This window comes from Alosa sapidissima, chromosome 15, assembly GCF_018492685.1.
Source record: "Alosa sapidissima isolate fAloSap1 chromosome 15, fAloSap1.pri, whole genome shotgun sequence".
NCBI classification, from domain to species: Eukaryota; Metazoa; Chordata; class Actinopteri; order Clupeiformes; family Clupeidae; genus Alosa; species Alosa sapidissima.
The window spans coordinates 5,644,851-5,660,927 of record NC_055971.1 but is presented as its reverse complement, the minus strand read 5'-3'; the positions used below and the strand labels follow the sequence as shown (position 1 = coordinate 5,660,927).

General features: G+C 40.2%; 1 protein-coding gene across 1 annotated transcript; it reads right to left on the bottom strand.

Annotated features, from left to right (window-relative positions):
* Positions 1–2,902: 2,902 nt before the first annotated feature.
* LOC121684185 (ras-related protein Rap-2b) lies at positions 2,903–5,053 on the bottom strand. Its single transcript, XM_042064154.1, has 2 exons — positions 4,179–5,053; positions 2,903–3,861 (listed from the first exon to the last, which is right to left on the bottom strand). Exon 1 carries the CDS (start codon positions 4,761–4,763, stop codon positions 4,212–4,214), a length of 552 nt encoding a protein of 183 aa, XP_041920088.1. The 5' UTR covers positions 4,764–5,053; the 3' UTR covers positions 2,903–3,861; positions 4,179–4,211.
* Between the last annotated feature and the right edge of the window lie 11,024 nt (positions 5,054–16,077).

Sequence of the window (16,077 nt, the reverse complement as noted above, 5' to 3'; positions counted from 1 at the left end):
AGCAATGGACAACGTGGACACAAATATAACTGCGGCATGTCGTGGCCACATTAATTCACACCTATCATTTTGAGACTCCGACAAAGTCGGTCAAGAGTCTCCATTGTATTTATAGACAGCTCTCTACATAGTTGCCAGACGGGCAGTGGGGACACAGTTATAAAACACAAGTTGCACAATATGGCATATTTTTGTCTGTCTCAAGTAATGTTCAGCTAAATTTGGTTGCTTGCACAAGAGATACTGCATTAAAGCCTGCACTTTAGCTTCAGTGGTGAAGAGGAGATCATTGTGGCGAAGAGGCACTCAGCTGACAGGACTAAGAGAAGAGGCTTTTCCTCAGAGCCAACTCTACCAGCTCCCTTCCCATTTACTTTTGAAAAAACACGACATGCAGCAGTGACATTCTCTCTCCACCCTACACACTTGTCATCATTCACTTTGCTCACCTTCATTACATCGGGGTGGCAAATGTCATCTCACCAAACGTGTGTTTTCACCCAGTCAGGTTTTGATGGCTATGGCTACAGTACAATGGTAATAACAACACAAGATCATGCTTTGATTTCAGCCAAGTTTGTTTTCACTAAATCCTATACTGAACCCTGAGCCTATGATACTTTATACAACCACAAAAACATACAGCTTGAGAGAAGCATAACCCAAACAGGAGTAGGGTAAGAGTCCCTTGCTGAAAATGTATGTTTAAAAAGGGTTATGAACTGTCAGCAGGCACCAATGAATAGCAGCCTGAGCCTGATTCTTCTGTCTCCTTTCACAAAAACATGGAGAAATAATTGGAAAATTCACTCACAACATGATAGCTTTTGAAACAAAGAACAAAGAGATACCTATCTACTTACGCTTATCAAAACTGGTTTAATTTCTTTCATTTCCTACAAAACTCAGTATGACATACTGCCAAGAAACCACCTCAACAACACATTCCTACAACTACACGTGACTGTGGTAGACCAAAAAATCATCAGACATAATGTTGAGCTCCTTGGACTGACCCGACACATCATTACCCTCATACCGTCCTGACCACACCATTTGCTGTTTTCACAACATCGTTCTGTTTGGCGTTTGACTCTGAAAGAAGCTCAATGGAGAGCATCACTGCTTCAAGCATTTTAATATTTTACCACCACAGAGAATATTCCATGGTGAGCCATGATGCAGTATTACCAAACAGCAGAGGAGATTTACAGTGGAGGCGCACATCTTGGGAGGGGCCAGGCCTGGATTGTGTTTGGACAAGCCCTTTTCCAAAAGTAAGGTCAGCAGCTCAGACAAGCCCAGGCAATGGAGTGCCAGGAATTGCAAAAATGACTGGAATTTTAGGGTATTCCCAGTCCACACAGTCACAGGAGCTCTGAAGTCTTGTCAATCACAGGCTCACTTATACTACAAAGTAGTCTGCTGCATATCTGTCCCCATCCAGAACTGCAATAAATGGGCAGCTCTTTCACATGGGCGTTCTCAAGAAACAGTACCCTTGAATTGCCACCATGCATTCACTGGTCTGTCAAAACAACTACAGTCACAAGTCAAAACCCAACACACCCTCTCCTCATCCTTCGCCATGTTCTCCAACACTCCACAAACCATTCTGTCAACCACTGGACTCAACTACAATGCACACATCTGTTCTAGTCTCATTTGATAATCCACCACCTCCTCAGATAGACATACATTCATAAAGAAATAATTGAAATGGGAGACCCAAGACAGAGGGCAATAGGTCCTCTCACAGTCAGAACATTCACAGATATAATATTATATTAGTATTAATTCCAAATGTGACTCAAGGACAATATTCTAGTCCTAAAAAGCATAGCACATAGCCCTGTAATGGCAGCCAACCGCTTGCAAGAGAGAACACCCTTCAATTCTGCGGAAAGACTAGACAGTGATCAGGCCTGCTAGGGAAGAGAGGAAACAAGCGCAGACTTATACACACACCACCCACACATTATAACTGTGATGCATACATCCTGTTAAGGAACCAGTTGTCTCTATATGGATACACTGGGTACTGCCTTAGGAATGTGCACAGGTGAAAGAGCCAATGCCATTTCATATACAGCAGAGTAACGTTAAGAGATATTTGTCTGGCTCAGCAAACTTCCACATCCCAAAAGCATGAACATCCACTGTATACAAACAGTTCACCAATTCCCTTCTTCCTCCATTAGTAAACAGTGGTGAGAACACCATCACAAGTAGTTTTTCTTAAAATGATATACACTTCCAAATGTCTGCAATACAGGTTTCGCCATGCCTACATAGAGGGATATTCACCTTCATTCAATGACATATTTGCAAATCCCCCAGCACACTGACCTATGGCTACCTAGAAATCCAACTGGTAAGATAACCTAAGACTATGGAGAAAAAGCTCTTTGGCTTATAGTTATTGGGTTAGCTACGGTTACACAAAGGCATTAATTTCTGGGTCATTAATACGAACTAGACCTGCAGGGTGGTATGTGAAAGCAAGTCCTTCATCTAAGTGTTTGTACTAGTCACATGCCATACACCCAATGTAAAATCATTGAGGCACCTTTTCCATGTTGAAACATAAATATATATTAAGTATTCTTCAGCATTATTCAAAACATAGTTTGGCACATATTGCAAGTCCTCAAGTGATTTAGCATAAGGGAAAACTTACATCATACAATTAGGTTACTCAAACACTTTAGGCCACAGCCTGGGGTGCCTTCCCCTCGTCTAAATACCTGACTATTACTATCAGAGCCATACAAATGCCCTTCCAGTTGTTCCTTTCCATCCGGTCCTGCAGAATTATGTTCTGTATGTCTGAATTCCCTGTGGTATCTACACACACTATATATGAATTCATTTTGAAAACAGAGGTCAACCACAGGTATGCTGTTTTTTTACAAATGCAATTTGTATTAAAAATCTTTAAACACAAACAGCTGTTAAAAAGCTGACCCCAAATTAAACTTACAATCGTATTAGAATTGCAATGTTACATCACATTTCTTGTTAAAACAAAAAGAGAAACAAAACATAAAAATCTTTGACTTAAATTGCTTAAATGAGGTTTTGTTGAGTAAACTGGTTGATTTTCAGTACCTGTATTTCAAAATAATTTGGTCATATCTAGGCTAGACCAACCTAAAAAAAACATTGAGGCCAAATTAAAGGATTGTAAGAGAAAGGAGAAAACTGCAATTCGTTTAAGAAGGGGACTGCTGTATCTTCTCAACCCCTTAAGTATAACCAAGTGTTACATTTAAGTACTTTTGTGGATTGCCATTAAAAATTAGATTCTTGTACGCCCTCACGTTGGCACTGAACGGGAATAGCTGATTTTTGGAAGGCACTCGACGTGAGAACGCAACGCTGACGTCCCACGTCACTCCAGTCAAGTCTTCGTGAACGCTGAGGAAAAATGGGGGTGGCACTGACTGAAAAACAGTGGTTTCAATGAACTGACGTTTCTGTCAAAAATCTGAAAGTAGAGCTTTACATAGCAGGGGGAGAGGGCAAGTTTACACTGTTCGACCCAAGTCATGCGCAGCACTTAATGACTACTTATTCCTTCCTCCAATGAGGAAAACTTTCGTGGTTATGTCCAGCTCCGTCACCATCCGTTGTAAGGTAAAAGTTCCAGTTAGGAGTGCAGGCCGAGACAGGCGGAGCGCTCAGATCAGCCACTTCAGTGGTGTAGGCTACACTAAGAGCTGCATGGATTGGGCCTACTCCAAACAGAATTCCTCAAGAGTGAACTCCTGCGATGGTCTCACCTCCATTGCGGAATTTGTGCTCCTTCCAAAGCCAAGGAGAGACACGTAGAGCTCAAGTTAGAATTCCTGCAACACACTTCCAAAAAAAAAACAAAAAAAACAATAACCGATGAAATAGTAGTCTCACAACAACAATCAGGCGACCATGTCTTTCAAGTGTCCGCTGTTAGCGTTATATCTATCCTAGAACATTCAAGTATTCTATCATGTAAACAGTTATGTTAATTATGTTGTCTTTTTCATATGAATGTTCGTGTGCAAGACATGACAGGACACATTCCAATACTGATGACACTGACGTAGGCCTACACGTTTGTCTTCAAGCTCAACCGGTATGTAACATTTTGGTCTGTTCAGTCATATTTCGCCATATATTTCGAGTTGGACACTCACCATTGCAAACTTAAAAATATAGTGAATTTTCATCTAAAGAATGACACATGATGAGCAGCACTGGTCGTCCCCATTTGGAGTTGAAGCATAGTTCATTTGTCTGACAATCTCTGCGAACAGTTCGTCGACCGAGCCTTTATTTTTGGCTGAAGTTTCCATAAACGGACAGTTCCACTCATCCGCTAGGGCTTTGCCTTCCCCGGAAGAGACCTCTCGCTCGCCTTCCAAATCCACCTTGTTCCCAACCAAGATCATGGGCACTCTCTCGTACCTTTTGACACGAATAATCTGATCCCTCATCGGTTTGATATCCTGGAAGCTCTGTTGATTAACCAGACTGTACACCAGTATGAATCCCTGCCCGTTTTTGATGTACAGATCTCGCATCGATGCGAACTGTTCTGTCCCCGCCGTGTCCAGGATTTCCAACACTGAAGGCGACGAGTCAACTTCGATCTCTTTTCTATAGAAATCCTCTATTGTAGGGTCGTATTTCTCGATAAAAGACCCAGTGACAAACTGAACAGTCAATGCTGATTTCCCCACACCACCAGAGCCCAGCACGACTACTTTGTATTCTCTCATGGCTCCTCGTTCCCTGCCTTCCACTCGAACGCGCTTTCCACCCGCTGTTCGCCCTGCTGTTCAAACGGCACACAGCGCCGCTCCTGCGCTCACAGGTTTCAACCCAAATCTTTCGATTCGGGTGGGGAACGTGCACGCTCGGTGTTTAGGGACGGCGTTGGGTTGATTTCGACCGTGCCACAGCATTAGCAACGTGACATGCTACACCCTGCCGGACCCTGAGCACCGTTTCTGTTCAAAGAGTAATCAATGCGCTCTCATACTCTCTTCCTGCCCACACTCTACAGCGCGCAGCGACTTCACGTCACCAGCGCAGACAGTTGGGTAGCTTTTCTTAAAGGCGCAGTATCTTAAAGGAACAGTTGGTTGAGTCGCTTGATCACCGCAAGTTCCTTATCGGTTAACAACCCTTACCATAGAAATCGGTTAACTAAACCTTACTACACCATTACAAACACCCAGCTTTGCCATCAGCGGCGTTGCTACTTGGATAAAGTTTAAAGTTGCTACTTGGATAAAGTGTTTTTAAGTAGAAATGTGCAGAGATGAAGGTCGATTTAAGGAGAAAAGCCCACTGAATTTACCCCTTATTTTTTCGACCCCCCCCATCAAGGAATCCCTAAATTAACAAATTCATAAGATATACTTAGAAATTGGCCTTAATTGCCTCCTTAATCCCAACAAAACCACTGACTTGACACCTTACATGTAGATTAAGGGGTTACACTTTAAATTGGCATAAGGTCCTGTTTTTAAAATGAAGGCCCCCTTAATATAAATTAAATGGTTTTGGTATGTTTTCAGGGGAAATGTAAGGTTAATTTGATTACATCACATTTCACACTGTTAATCATCACAAAATGTTTGAATAGTCCCATCATTCTTTTATTCCAATCTAATCAGATTGAATATTTCCAAGATGAAAACTAGGGCAATGGCCTATTAATCTCAGATCAATCTTGCCATAAAATATAAGATAAAGGTGATGTAGAACATGTCTGGTTATGTAAGTCTGACTAACTTCCTGTCCAGAAGTTACCTAATAGTTGTGCAGAGTATTGATCACCAATGATCATACAATACCAGCCCACTGGAATGAATCAAGCTGCACATTACCTCTGAATTAGTCATCACACACACACACACACACACACACACACTGTTACACACATTAATAAAAACAAGTGTTGCCTTAAAAAATCAACGTTTGTAGCTATGGCTGTCGATCGATTAAAAAAAAAAATCTAATTAATTACATACTCTGTGATTAATTAATCTAAATTAATCACATGTATAATTTTTGCTGTGAAAGTATTTTAAATATTTAAACTCAAATGAATCATTGAATAATCAGCATTAGTGACATTAAAGTTCAAAAACTCTTTTATTATTATTTTCACTGTTCAAATAATGGCCATAATAATCTATGATATGACCTAATATGCTGAGGAAATAAATTCAAAAGTGCTTCGGGAAGAAGTTTTTTTTTTTCACATACAAGGCATTTCAGGCCACAGATATAACCTAGGGGACACAATGAAAATAAATTAACACTCCCCTCAATGTCAACACTTATTTCTTTGCATTGATGTGCGACTATAGAGTTGATGAACTCCGGTGATATGCAAATTCCTTGCTGCAGACATTGCAGAGGACTTTATTTTCAAACTTTATTTTTATCAACACCATCAGGCCGTTTTTTAAAAGTAAATGTTCCAATCAATGATCCAGGCAGCACGTTTTCTTCTCTCTCCTTCATTTTACAGTCATTTTATATTTTACTGACTGGAACAGCTCGGGGTCAAAGGTCATACGGAATCGATTAATCTGCACTAATTTTTTTAATCAGTTATTTTTTCTCAAATTAATTAATCCAAATGAATCAGTTATTTTGACAGCCCTAGTTGTAGCGCTAACTAACAACCAGGGCTACCGTACTCTTGGGTTCGAGACTTTTTCTATGGTATGGACTCTGACTTGTCTTAGACTCTCTGGTATTTGGACTGACTTGTCTTGGTCTTGGCCATTGGCCTCTCCAAATATTCTAGTTGGTCTTGACGGAGTCCAGCGGGCTTCATTTTGTGACCATGTTCAGGATTTTTTTTAATTACTTCCAAATTCATCTACAATGGCTGGACATTAACATTGACCACCTATCAACCAATCAAATGCTGCCAAAAGATAAGGTTTGGTTATATCCATTTTTAAATGAAAATGCTATACCAGAGTGCCCTAATAATGTCATAGTATAAAATAATAGATCACAGGAAAAAAATTACATACTGTAGGTAAGTAAGAGGTCACAAGAATTCTTCTTTATTCTTCTTTTGGTCTCTGTCATTTTGGACCCGGTCTTGACTTGGATTTGAAGCTCTTTTGACTCTTGGTCTCAACTAGTCCTGGTTTTGGACTCGACAAAGGTACAACTCCGCTAAGACCAAACATGTTCTGAGAAGTATTTCATAATACACATAAGTGTAATCGTTATGACTGCTGTATTAGTGAAGCAGCGGTCATATTGGATTAGTCAGAGTTTTTTCTGACGGATTTCTTTTTTTCTTCAGCAAATTTATGTCAACGATTCCCAGGACATTGAAAGACCGGGCTGCACAAAACTTTGTGGGCATGTTGCTCCATTTCTGTTTTTCTGTTTTGACCCACCCGGCGCACTGGGTCCCCTGAAAGGAGGGTAGGCCGGACACAGTTTTCTGTGAATATCTCAAGAACTGTAGGGCCTAGGATGACCAACTTTTTTCATATGTTGGTCTCAAGGGGCCATGTCAACCCATCCCATATCCACTCATTTGAGGTATAGCGCCACCTAGTTAAAAATGAAAACGCAAAAATAAAGCGTTGTAATAAGCAGGTATCTTTGGCTGACAGGTTCAAAACTGCACAAAATTTGAAGTGTAAGATCATCATGACACCCTCTGAATGCATGCTTAGTTTCATGGAATTACATTCACACTTACACACACACACCCACGCATGCGCGCGCGCACACACACACACACACACACACACACACACACACACACACACACACACACACACACACACACACAGTACTCTTGCACGCACATGCATGTATGCACACACACACACACACAGGCACGCACACGATTACACGCACGCACACAAACACAAGCACGCAAACACACACACATAAACACACCCATCCACACGCACACACACATAAAAACACACACACATACAGTATAAACACACACACACACACACACAGAAGCACACGTAAACAAACACACACTATGCACACACTCGTTTACATACACAAAAGTTGCAAGAGTACGGGATGGAGTAGGAGATGGAGACAAATTGACAAGAGTTATTTTCTTTTGCGGAGAGAATGTGCAGGACTGAGCGGCAGTCATATTTTGTAACGCATTGCGGTAAATCTAGTTTTCAGCAGAATTGGAATGATTCACCTACAAGTTTTGGTTGAATTTAACTGGTTCTGTAGACCTACGCAGTTTTAAAGTAAGCTAATTTTAGCCACTTTACAGGGATACTATCATGTTTCTGTCTACAAAACCATGTTACAATGTAAGTGTTAATATTTTGCACTCATCTGTGTGCATGTATTGGCATCCATAGAGTTTGCTCAACAACTTAAGATAACAAAAGGCTGGATACTTAAGAATGCAATGGCAGTCTTTTGGAGATGCCAGAAAAATAAAGATGAGGCATTGCTGCATGACATTTATATGTTCCTGTTATTTCAATGCAAACAATGTAATTTCCAGAAATGACTAGCACACGAATTAAAAGACAAAATTAAAGACATGTACTGGCTTAGCAGTGACAGGAACATACTCAGACACTCTCAAACCCATTTGAAGACACAAAGATTGACAAAAAAGGTTTGTTTATTTTTCATGACAATAGTGGATCTCTACACAGAGTTGGATGTCTGTCTCTTGTGTTATGTGCCATGCGTAACTGCTCCACAGTGTCTGGGATGTCCAGATTAGTCCCTTTTCCAGTTCTGTTTAATGTCATATTGTGACCTGACAGTGCACCCATCATACTTATTTGTATTATACATTGCTGATGCCTAGCTTGATCTTGAAACCAGTGTGATCCAAGAAATACAAGCGTTTTCAGAGAATGACTAAATAAAGGAGGAATTTGGTGTGAAGTATTTGAAGTGAATGATAAAGACAAGGACATGTAGCTGTACTACGACTAAAGCACCATTCTACAATATTTACTACTGTACAGTAATATATAACATTTAAAGGAGAATTCCGGTGTGATATTGACCTAAAGTGTGTTGAAACATGATACCGAGTGTTACGTATGTCTCATAGCCCATCTCGGCTTGTCCCCTGCACTCCAAAATCTGGCGCGGAAAGGTTAGGGCAAGCCTAGTTTTGCATGCAACATAACTTTATCTATGGATGATTTCAAATAATCTGAACATTTATTTATTTTTTGTTTTGAGGTTTCTGTTTTTTCCACTCACTTGTCATTGTTGAGAAAGCCTATTGCACACAGGATGCACTACAAATATGCTTTTGTAAATGCTTCTGCACCTTTCAGCTTGTACTTCAGTCTCACGGTTTATACTGAAGACGCAGCAGCCTGTCACTCTCAGGATTGCGTGTAATAACCTAGTGCAGTTAGTCAGTGGAGACAAGTACCAATTATATTATTTTCTTACTCCTTTTTTTACAAGTGTTATCTCATAATGACTTTTATCTTAAAATGACAACTATTTGATGTACAATTAAAACAATATGTAAGCCAATATGTAGGCCTCATTGACTGAATTAAATAATATTGCCATTAAAAGAACCATCTCATGTATTCAAGATGAGGTTTGTAAAAGTAAGAAGTTCCAATTCATCTGATATCTGTTGTGTCTGCATTGAAATATTCTTGCCATGGGAGGGCAGTATAGCGAAACAATCTATTCCCCACTGTGGCAAATAAGGGATGTCTGAGAAATTTCTTCACACCTCTTCAGTAACATTTGTAATGATTTTCTTCTTGGCTCTGTTGGTCTGGGTTTAAAACCTTTATAGGTTAAGATAACTTGCAACAGAAATTCATGTTTTAAATTAGATATGTTGACTCACAGTTTATAATGGGCAAATACTAATTATTGTACAAATCTTTGTGGGGAAAAAGCTTGTGTTGTGTATTATCTTATTTAATGACTGTACATCTACAGTGACAATGGACATTAAATGGACATAAATGTGTTTAGTATTTTGTAAAACAGCGGCGTTTAACAGAAACTTTCAACTCAAAATGTAAACTGAAAAGGATTGTCAACAATTGTAACTCTTTTGGTGAACCTCTTCTCATATTCCACTAGGTGTCACTCTATTGTATTGGAAAAAAGACTCTCCAAATTATAAATGGGGGGTGCTTGGTCTTGTCAATTGTCAACAAATCCAGGAAGATACCCAGTGAACGACCAGATAACTGGATTCAAAAAGGCTAATATGGAGATGAAGACTGACCACAGATCCTTGACATGCATGTAAAACAATCAGGAGGTCAATCACTGTTACACACGCCAGTGAGCACTTAAAAATTCTGACCATCCTCAAGTGGTCCATCAAGTGCTTGTGGCACGTGTCGTGGCCAAGGCTGCAAATTGGGAGCAGAATTTTTGAACATAATGAATGTTTAATAACGTAGAGCTAATGTGTGGAAATGGTGGAAAACAAATTTCATCACGCTAAAAGCCATAATGTTTGTGCTGCATTTGGGTTAAAACCATGGCTGGGAAAGTGTGCATTCAAACACTGCACTGGAGATAGGATATCTTTATAAATGAACTTAATCTGATCAATGAGTCAATTCAGAGTGCATTTCCCCAGTGGAAGTGAGCATGGAGGCAAACACCAACAGCTGAATGCACTCTGGGCGTGAGCAGCGTGTGGAGACTTCCCCCAGAAGAGTCAACACAAAAGAGTAGTGTTGAACATCCAGCATTGTACAGTTACAAAGCTGGATTCAAATGGTCAAGAGAAAGATGTTTTTTTTTTAGATGACCACTGCACACAACCATGTGATTGTCCCTATGGGTGAACCTCCAAATGGCCGGATACAACCAGATGGAGGAGAGAAATAATGGACACAGACTCATTCACCCTTTCTTCAATAAGTGCCTTTCACCACTGACATTTCACTGTCATTAATATTGCATGTTCAGCTACTGATAGAGAAACATCCGAGGGTCATAGTGCATTATTGTATGTGTATGTTCTAAGGGGCAACCCAATGCAATAACCATGAGGAAAAACCCTCCTGTGAAAATGGGAAGTGGAGGCCAGTCCAGATGTCACTGCAGCCTAGTTTGAGTCTGCCCTGCAGACTGAAAAACAAAGGGTAAAAAAAGACACATCTCTACTGCCTTCCCAATAAAGCAAAGATAAAAATATCAGCCAGCATTTGTGAACCATATTGTCAATGCCCTGCTATCATTTGTTTATATGTTCAGGGCAATTAATCTTGTGTTGCTACTTTTTTAACACACAAGGGCAAACGGTCAAGTTGCAAATAAGATGTTGTGTGGCAGTCATGACCACAACCCAAACAGTGAGTTAAAGAAATTGATGAAAGAACCATATGACCCAACAGAAATAAAAGTATCAAGAGATAAAAGTTCATTATTAAAGTAAACTAATTATGACCTCTGCTAATCTGCATGTAATGTTGCGGTAGTTTAATGTAATGACTCAGTGATTTGAACCTGTGCCTTGTGCATCTCCTTATAGCTTTTAGGTTGGGGTTCATATGAATGGCTGAATAGCTGGGATGGGAACTCAGTTTAGTATGAATGGAAATGTTTTGACTGGTTTGTAGTGAGGGAGAACGAAGGAAGTTAAAAGATTAGAAGTAAAATCTATTCATGACACATTTCATCATACATTTCTATATTCTTCTATAAAATAGTCATTCATCTGGGGAGGAATATCACAAAAAAAGCTGTAGAGAATTGTTAAGCAAGTAGAGAATGTGTCTTCACATTTAGCACATCATCACAGTGCCATACAGGGAGCTAATTTTAGTTGGGCATTTAGGGCACTCATATCAGCTTACATGCACAAGAATGGCAACAGAGGAAGTCCATTTACCACACACACAAAAGACCTGATGCAGATTTCCATTTTGTTTTTCACATTGTGTTGTGAGAAAATCAAAATGAACTTAAATAGTTTGCACATTTTAGCCTATTAGTGCTACTTCCACTACTGCTACTACTACAGCTACTGCAACTGTAAAAACAATTTAGAGAAAACTTCTGACTTCTTGACTTTACTAAGGACTTTGGTTCTGGTAATCTGACCAGGTCTCTGTCTCAACTCTGTTCTGATCTATAACTGCAATTCAAAACTCCTCATTTTGAAAACACTTATCAGGGCAAAAATAGACATGCCAGAATTCCAACCCGATCTGTCTGGAGCTGGAATGTTGACTGTTTTGCTTCCTAATCGGCCGTTGCAAGCCTCTTTAGACTACAATACAAATCGGACAGAAATTCGACCAGATTCTAAAATTTGTTGGGTCTGACTGAATCAGGACTAAATCATGCAGTGTCTGCCAGGCTTAAAGGTGCCATGTGTAATGTCTGCCAAAAAATCAATTCCTACTCCACATTCCATAAAAGATGGGGGCAGTATACCTCCAGAAAGTGAGTTGGTCTACCCTAGAGTAACAACCGAGACACGTGTATTGCAGTTTGGCTGGCGGGTATGTTGCCCGCATACCGCCTCCCATGGCCGAAACTGGTATTATGACACCTGTCGGGCTGTGGCTAGTAATTTAGCATGCTAATTCAGGTTGATATCTCTGCAGCACTATACCTTGTCATTGTTTTAATGACATCATCACCCTTATTTCTTCTCATTCTTTTGATGCGTGTAGCTCATTTTTTGGATATTTTTACCTCAATTCTTACCACTGGTTTGCAATGTACACAACCCCATTTGAGATTATTTTAACCATCACTGGACCTCTCCAGCAAGGTGAGATACATCACAATAAAAAATCTTTCACTGCATGACATTGATTGTGAGGCACCTCTCAACTACCTCTAAACTATAAGCATAAAGCGTAAGCATAAAGCGTAACTCCCTTAACTAATATCAGAAAGCTCAAACTCATAATTTCTCAGCATCTCAACTGCCTTTTATTGGTGAGCTGATTTTGAGACATTAAACCATATACCATGTTTGTGGTATGTTTCTTGGTTAAATAACTCAGTATAAGACTTTGTTTTGTCATTGCCAAGGAGTGCATAATACCATGGCACGTTGCTATTATGATGACAAGTGAACGCATCTCTGTGGAAAGAATTTGCTTTCACGAGCAACCGAGTATGCAACAGCAGGATTCCCCAAAGATTTGCTTTGCTAAAACAGGTGTGTGTGTGTGTGTGTGTGTGTGTGTGTGTGTGTGTGTGTGTGTGTGTGTGTGTGTGTGTGTGTGTGTGTGTGTGTGACAAGCAGAGTATACACACGCCTATACTCACCTAGTATTTGAACTCATAGGCAATGACAAAACAAAGTCTTGTTAGTTAGTTAGTTATTTTACCAGTCACAGTACTGACTACAAGGGGTTACAATCTAAAGCATTGCCTGAAAAAAGCGACACCCCAGTAACATTTAAATCCAAGCACACCAGCACAGTCTTTGCATTGCGTTGCCCATGTTCTAGCAACTCCTGAAGATGGGCCTTCACTATAAGTCCAAATCTGTACAACCTGGATCCGCTTCTTATTGCCTGAAAGCAGGATGGCATTTCTCTGGCAATGAATAAGCGTGGAAGTCATTTTTGTAACCAGGAAAAATTGCTTGCTAATAGAGCCTGTTACCATTCAGCAGTCATACAAAAGCAGCCACTTTCAATCACTGTTGATTAAATGCAGTGGCTGTGGGTGATCATTTCTGTCTGTCAGTGGGGGCCTTCTGTTAAGGCAGTTATGTGCGGGAGGAAATGGAGACTAAAACATCACAAAGATTTTGAAGCATGCCTTTAATTTCATTTTGCAGTTACTCTTCTTTTTTGGAATGATGCCGTGTTGTGGATTAATTAAGTCTTAAGGTCCCATTCTGTCCTTAAAAGGAAGTCTAGTCCCTCCATCTCAAGGCTGAACGACGAAGAGTAGATAGAATCCGACATCTTTTGAAACATTTGCCAATTCAGTCAATCAGTTAAACAGTCAAAGTAGCTCTCTTCAGTCTTACAGTGTGCACTCAATGCATTAAAATGTCTGATAAATTTGCATTATGGGAGCTATTGCCAATTAGCTTCCATTTCATTCATCCCTGTCTTCAAGACCCATTACAGATTAACCTGTAAAATATTTGCAGAAATTATATAATAAGACAAGACACAAAATAGTGTTTATTGAAAGAGAAATAAACATAATGTATTATTTTATCAGAATATCTTTTCACATTTGCACGTGCATATTGAAAGGGGCATATTCCAAAAAATTGGATAGGATCAATTCTTACAAAATGTACTCTCCAACAAATGTACATTGATGTATGCAATTTACATGCAAGCTGATCTCATGAAAACTCTTTTTTCGGAGGTCGGGATTTTCAAAGTCTGGTCCTCCGAGCTTACGAACGGCATGAAGACGCTATTATATGAAGGCATTTGGAGTGGAAGGAAGAAAATTACATTTTCAAAGCAATGTGAATCAAAAGCTGTCATTACTTTCTGGTGATAAATGGCAGACCACCACACATGCTAGCTTTGTTCAGAACTCCCTCCCTCTCTCTCTCTCTCTCTCTCTCTCTCTCTCTCTCTCTCTCAATTGTGTGTGTGGTGATGGTCGGGGGGGAGGTGATTGTGCGAACGTTCAAGCACCCTCGGTCACACAGATACACTCTGCTAGACACTCTCTCTCTCTCTCTCCCCAGAGTCAGCACCTACTCCCTGAAGCCATGCAGTTTAATCAGAACAACCACCAGACCGTGACATTTTAACAGAAAACTAATTTGATTGACAAAATGAAGACAGAGGATACTATTCACACCATTCAGGAGAGGGAAATGACTCAACATAACGTGTCACACTTGCAGAAGTGCAGATCTCTTAGTTCCATACAAATTCATGCCAGTTAAGTATGTTACTGTACAAAATAAATAAAAAATGAGTGTCAGCCATGTCCTTCCCACTGTGTGTTTGTGTGTGTGTGTGTGTGTGTGTGTGTGTGTGTGTGTTCGTTCTCTGTCTCTCCAAGGTCCCTCAGATATAGACGTACTCCCAGAGCAGCGTGGATCTGTGTGTGTGTGTGTGTGTGTGTGTCTGTGTGTGTCTGTGTGTGTGTGTGTGTGTGTGTGTGTGTGTGTGTGTGTGCACCCATTTTGATTCTCCCACAGACATAGACAGACGACTTTAAGGAAGTGGTGGTTTCCTCAGACCAGCAACTGCAGCTCGAAAAGGCCGAAAGGGAAGTGTCACTTAAAGCTTCACTTCCTGGTTTAGGGACTGTAGTGCACAGGAGAAAAATCAGCTAAACGGGATAGTGAAGACAGTAAGTAAGATCATGGGTGCCCCCCTTCCCTTCCTGGAGGGAGATCTACCACCAGCGTTGTGCCCGTAGAACCACCGCCACCATCAAGGACCTCTACTACCCCTCACACCACATCGTTTCCCTCATGCTATCCAGGAGGAGGTACAGAAACATCAGCTGTAAGACCAGCAGGATGTTGAACAGCCTCTTCCTGCAGGCAGTCAGGCTAGTGAACGACTGTGTCCCCTTCCAAATCCCCATAAACAAGCACATGCATGCACACACACACACATACATACATACATACAAGCTCTAATGACTCCATACAGAACTGAAAAAAAAAAACATCCAAGCACTTTATAAGCATTCTGGTTTTGTTGTGTTTGAGTGTGCTAGTATGAAATGAATGTGTGTGAGTGTGTCGGTGAGTTTGTTTGATTTTAAGTATCTATTTATTACTGATTATGTAAACGTACTGATGAGAAACTTTAATTCTTCTGTATGTGAGTGCTCAGAGAAATGACAAATAAATCTAATCTTGAATCTTGAAGTGCAGAGGGAAGTAGAGTTTTGCAAACTTGAGTATCAAGTTGAGCTAAACCGCATGGAGCATGATGTAGCACAGTGCTAAAAAGCATTTAAGTTAAATAAATAAGTGCTACATAACTTAGATTAAATAAAGTTCATAATTGCTCATTAGAACTAAAATTATCTTGAAGTTATATAATATTGGAATTTAGGAGTAAGGTCAAGAAATAAGCTTATTGTCGTTCATCTCCATTCCATTCAATTTGGGTAAGTGAA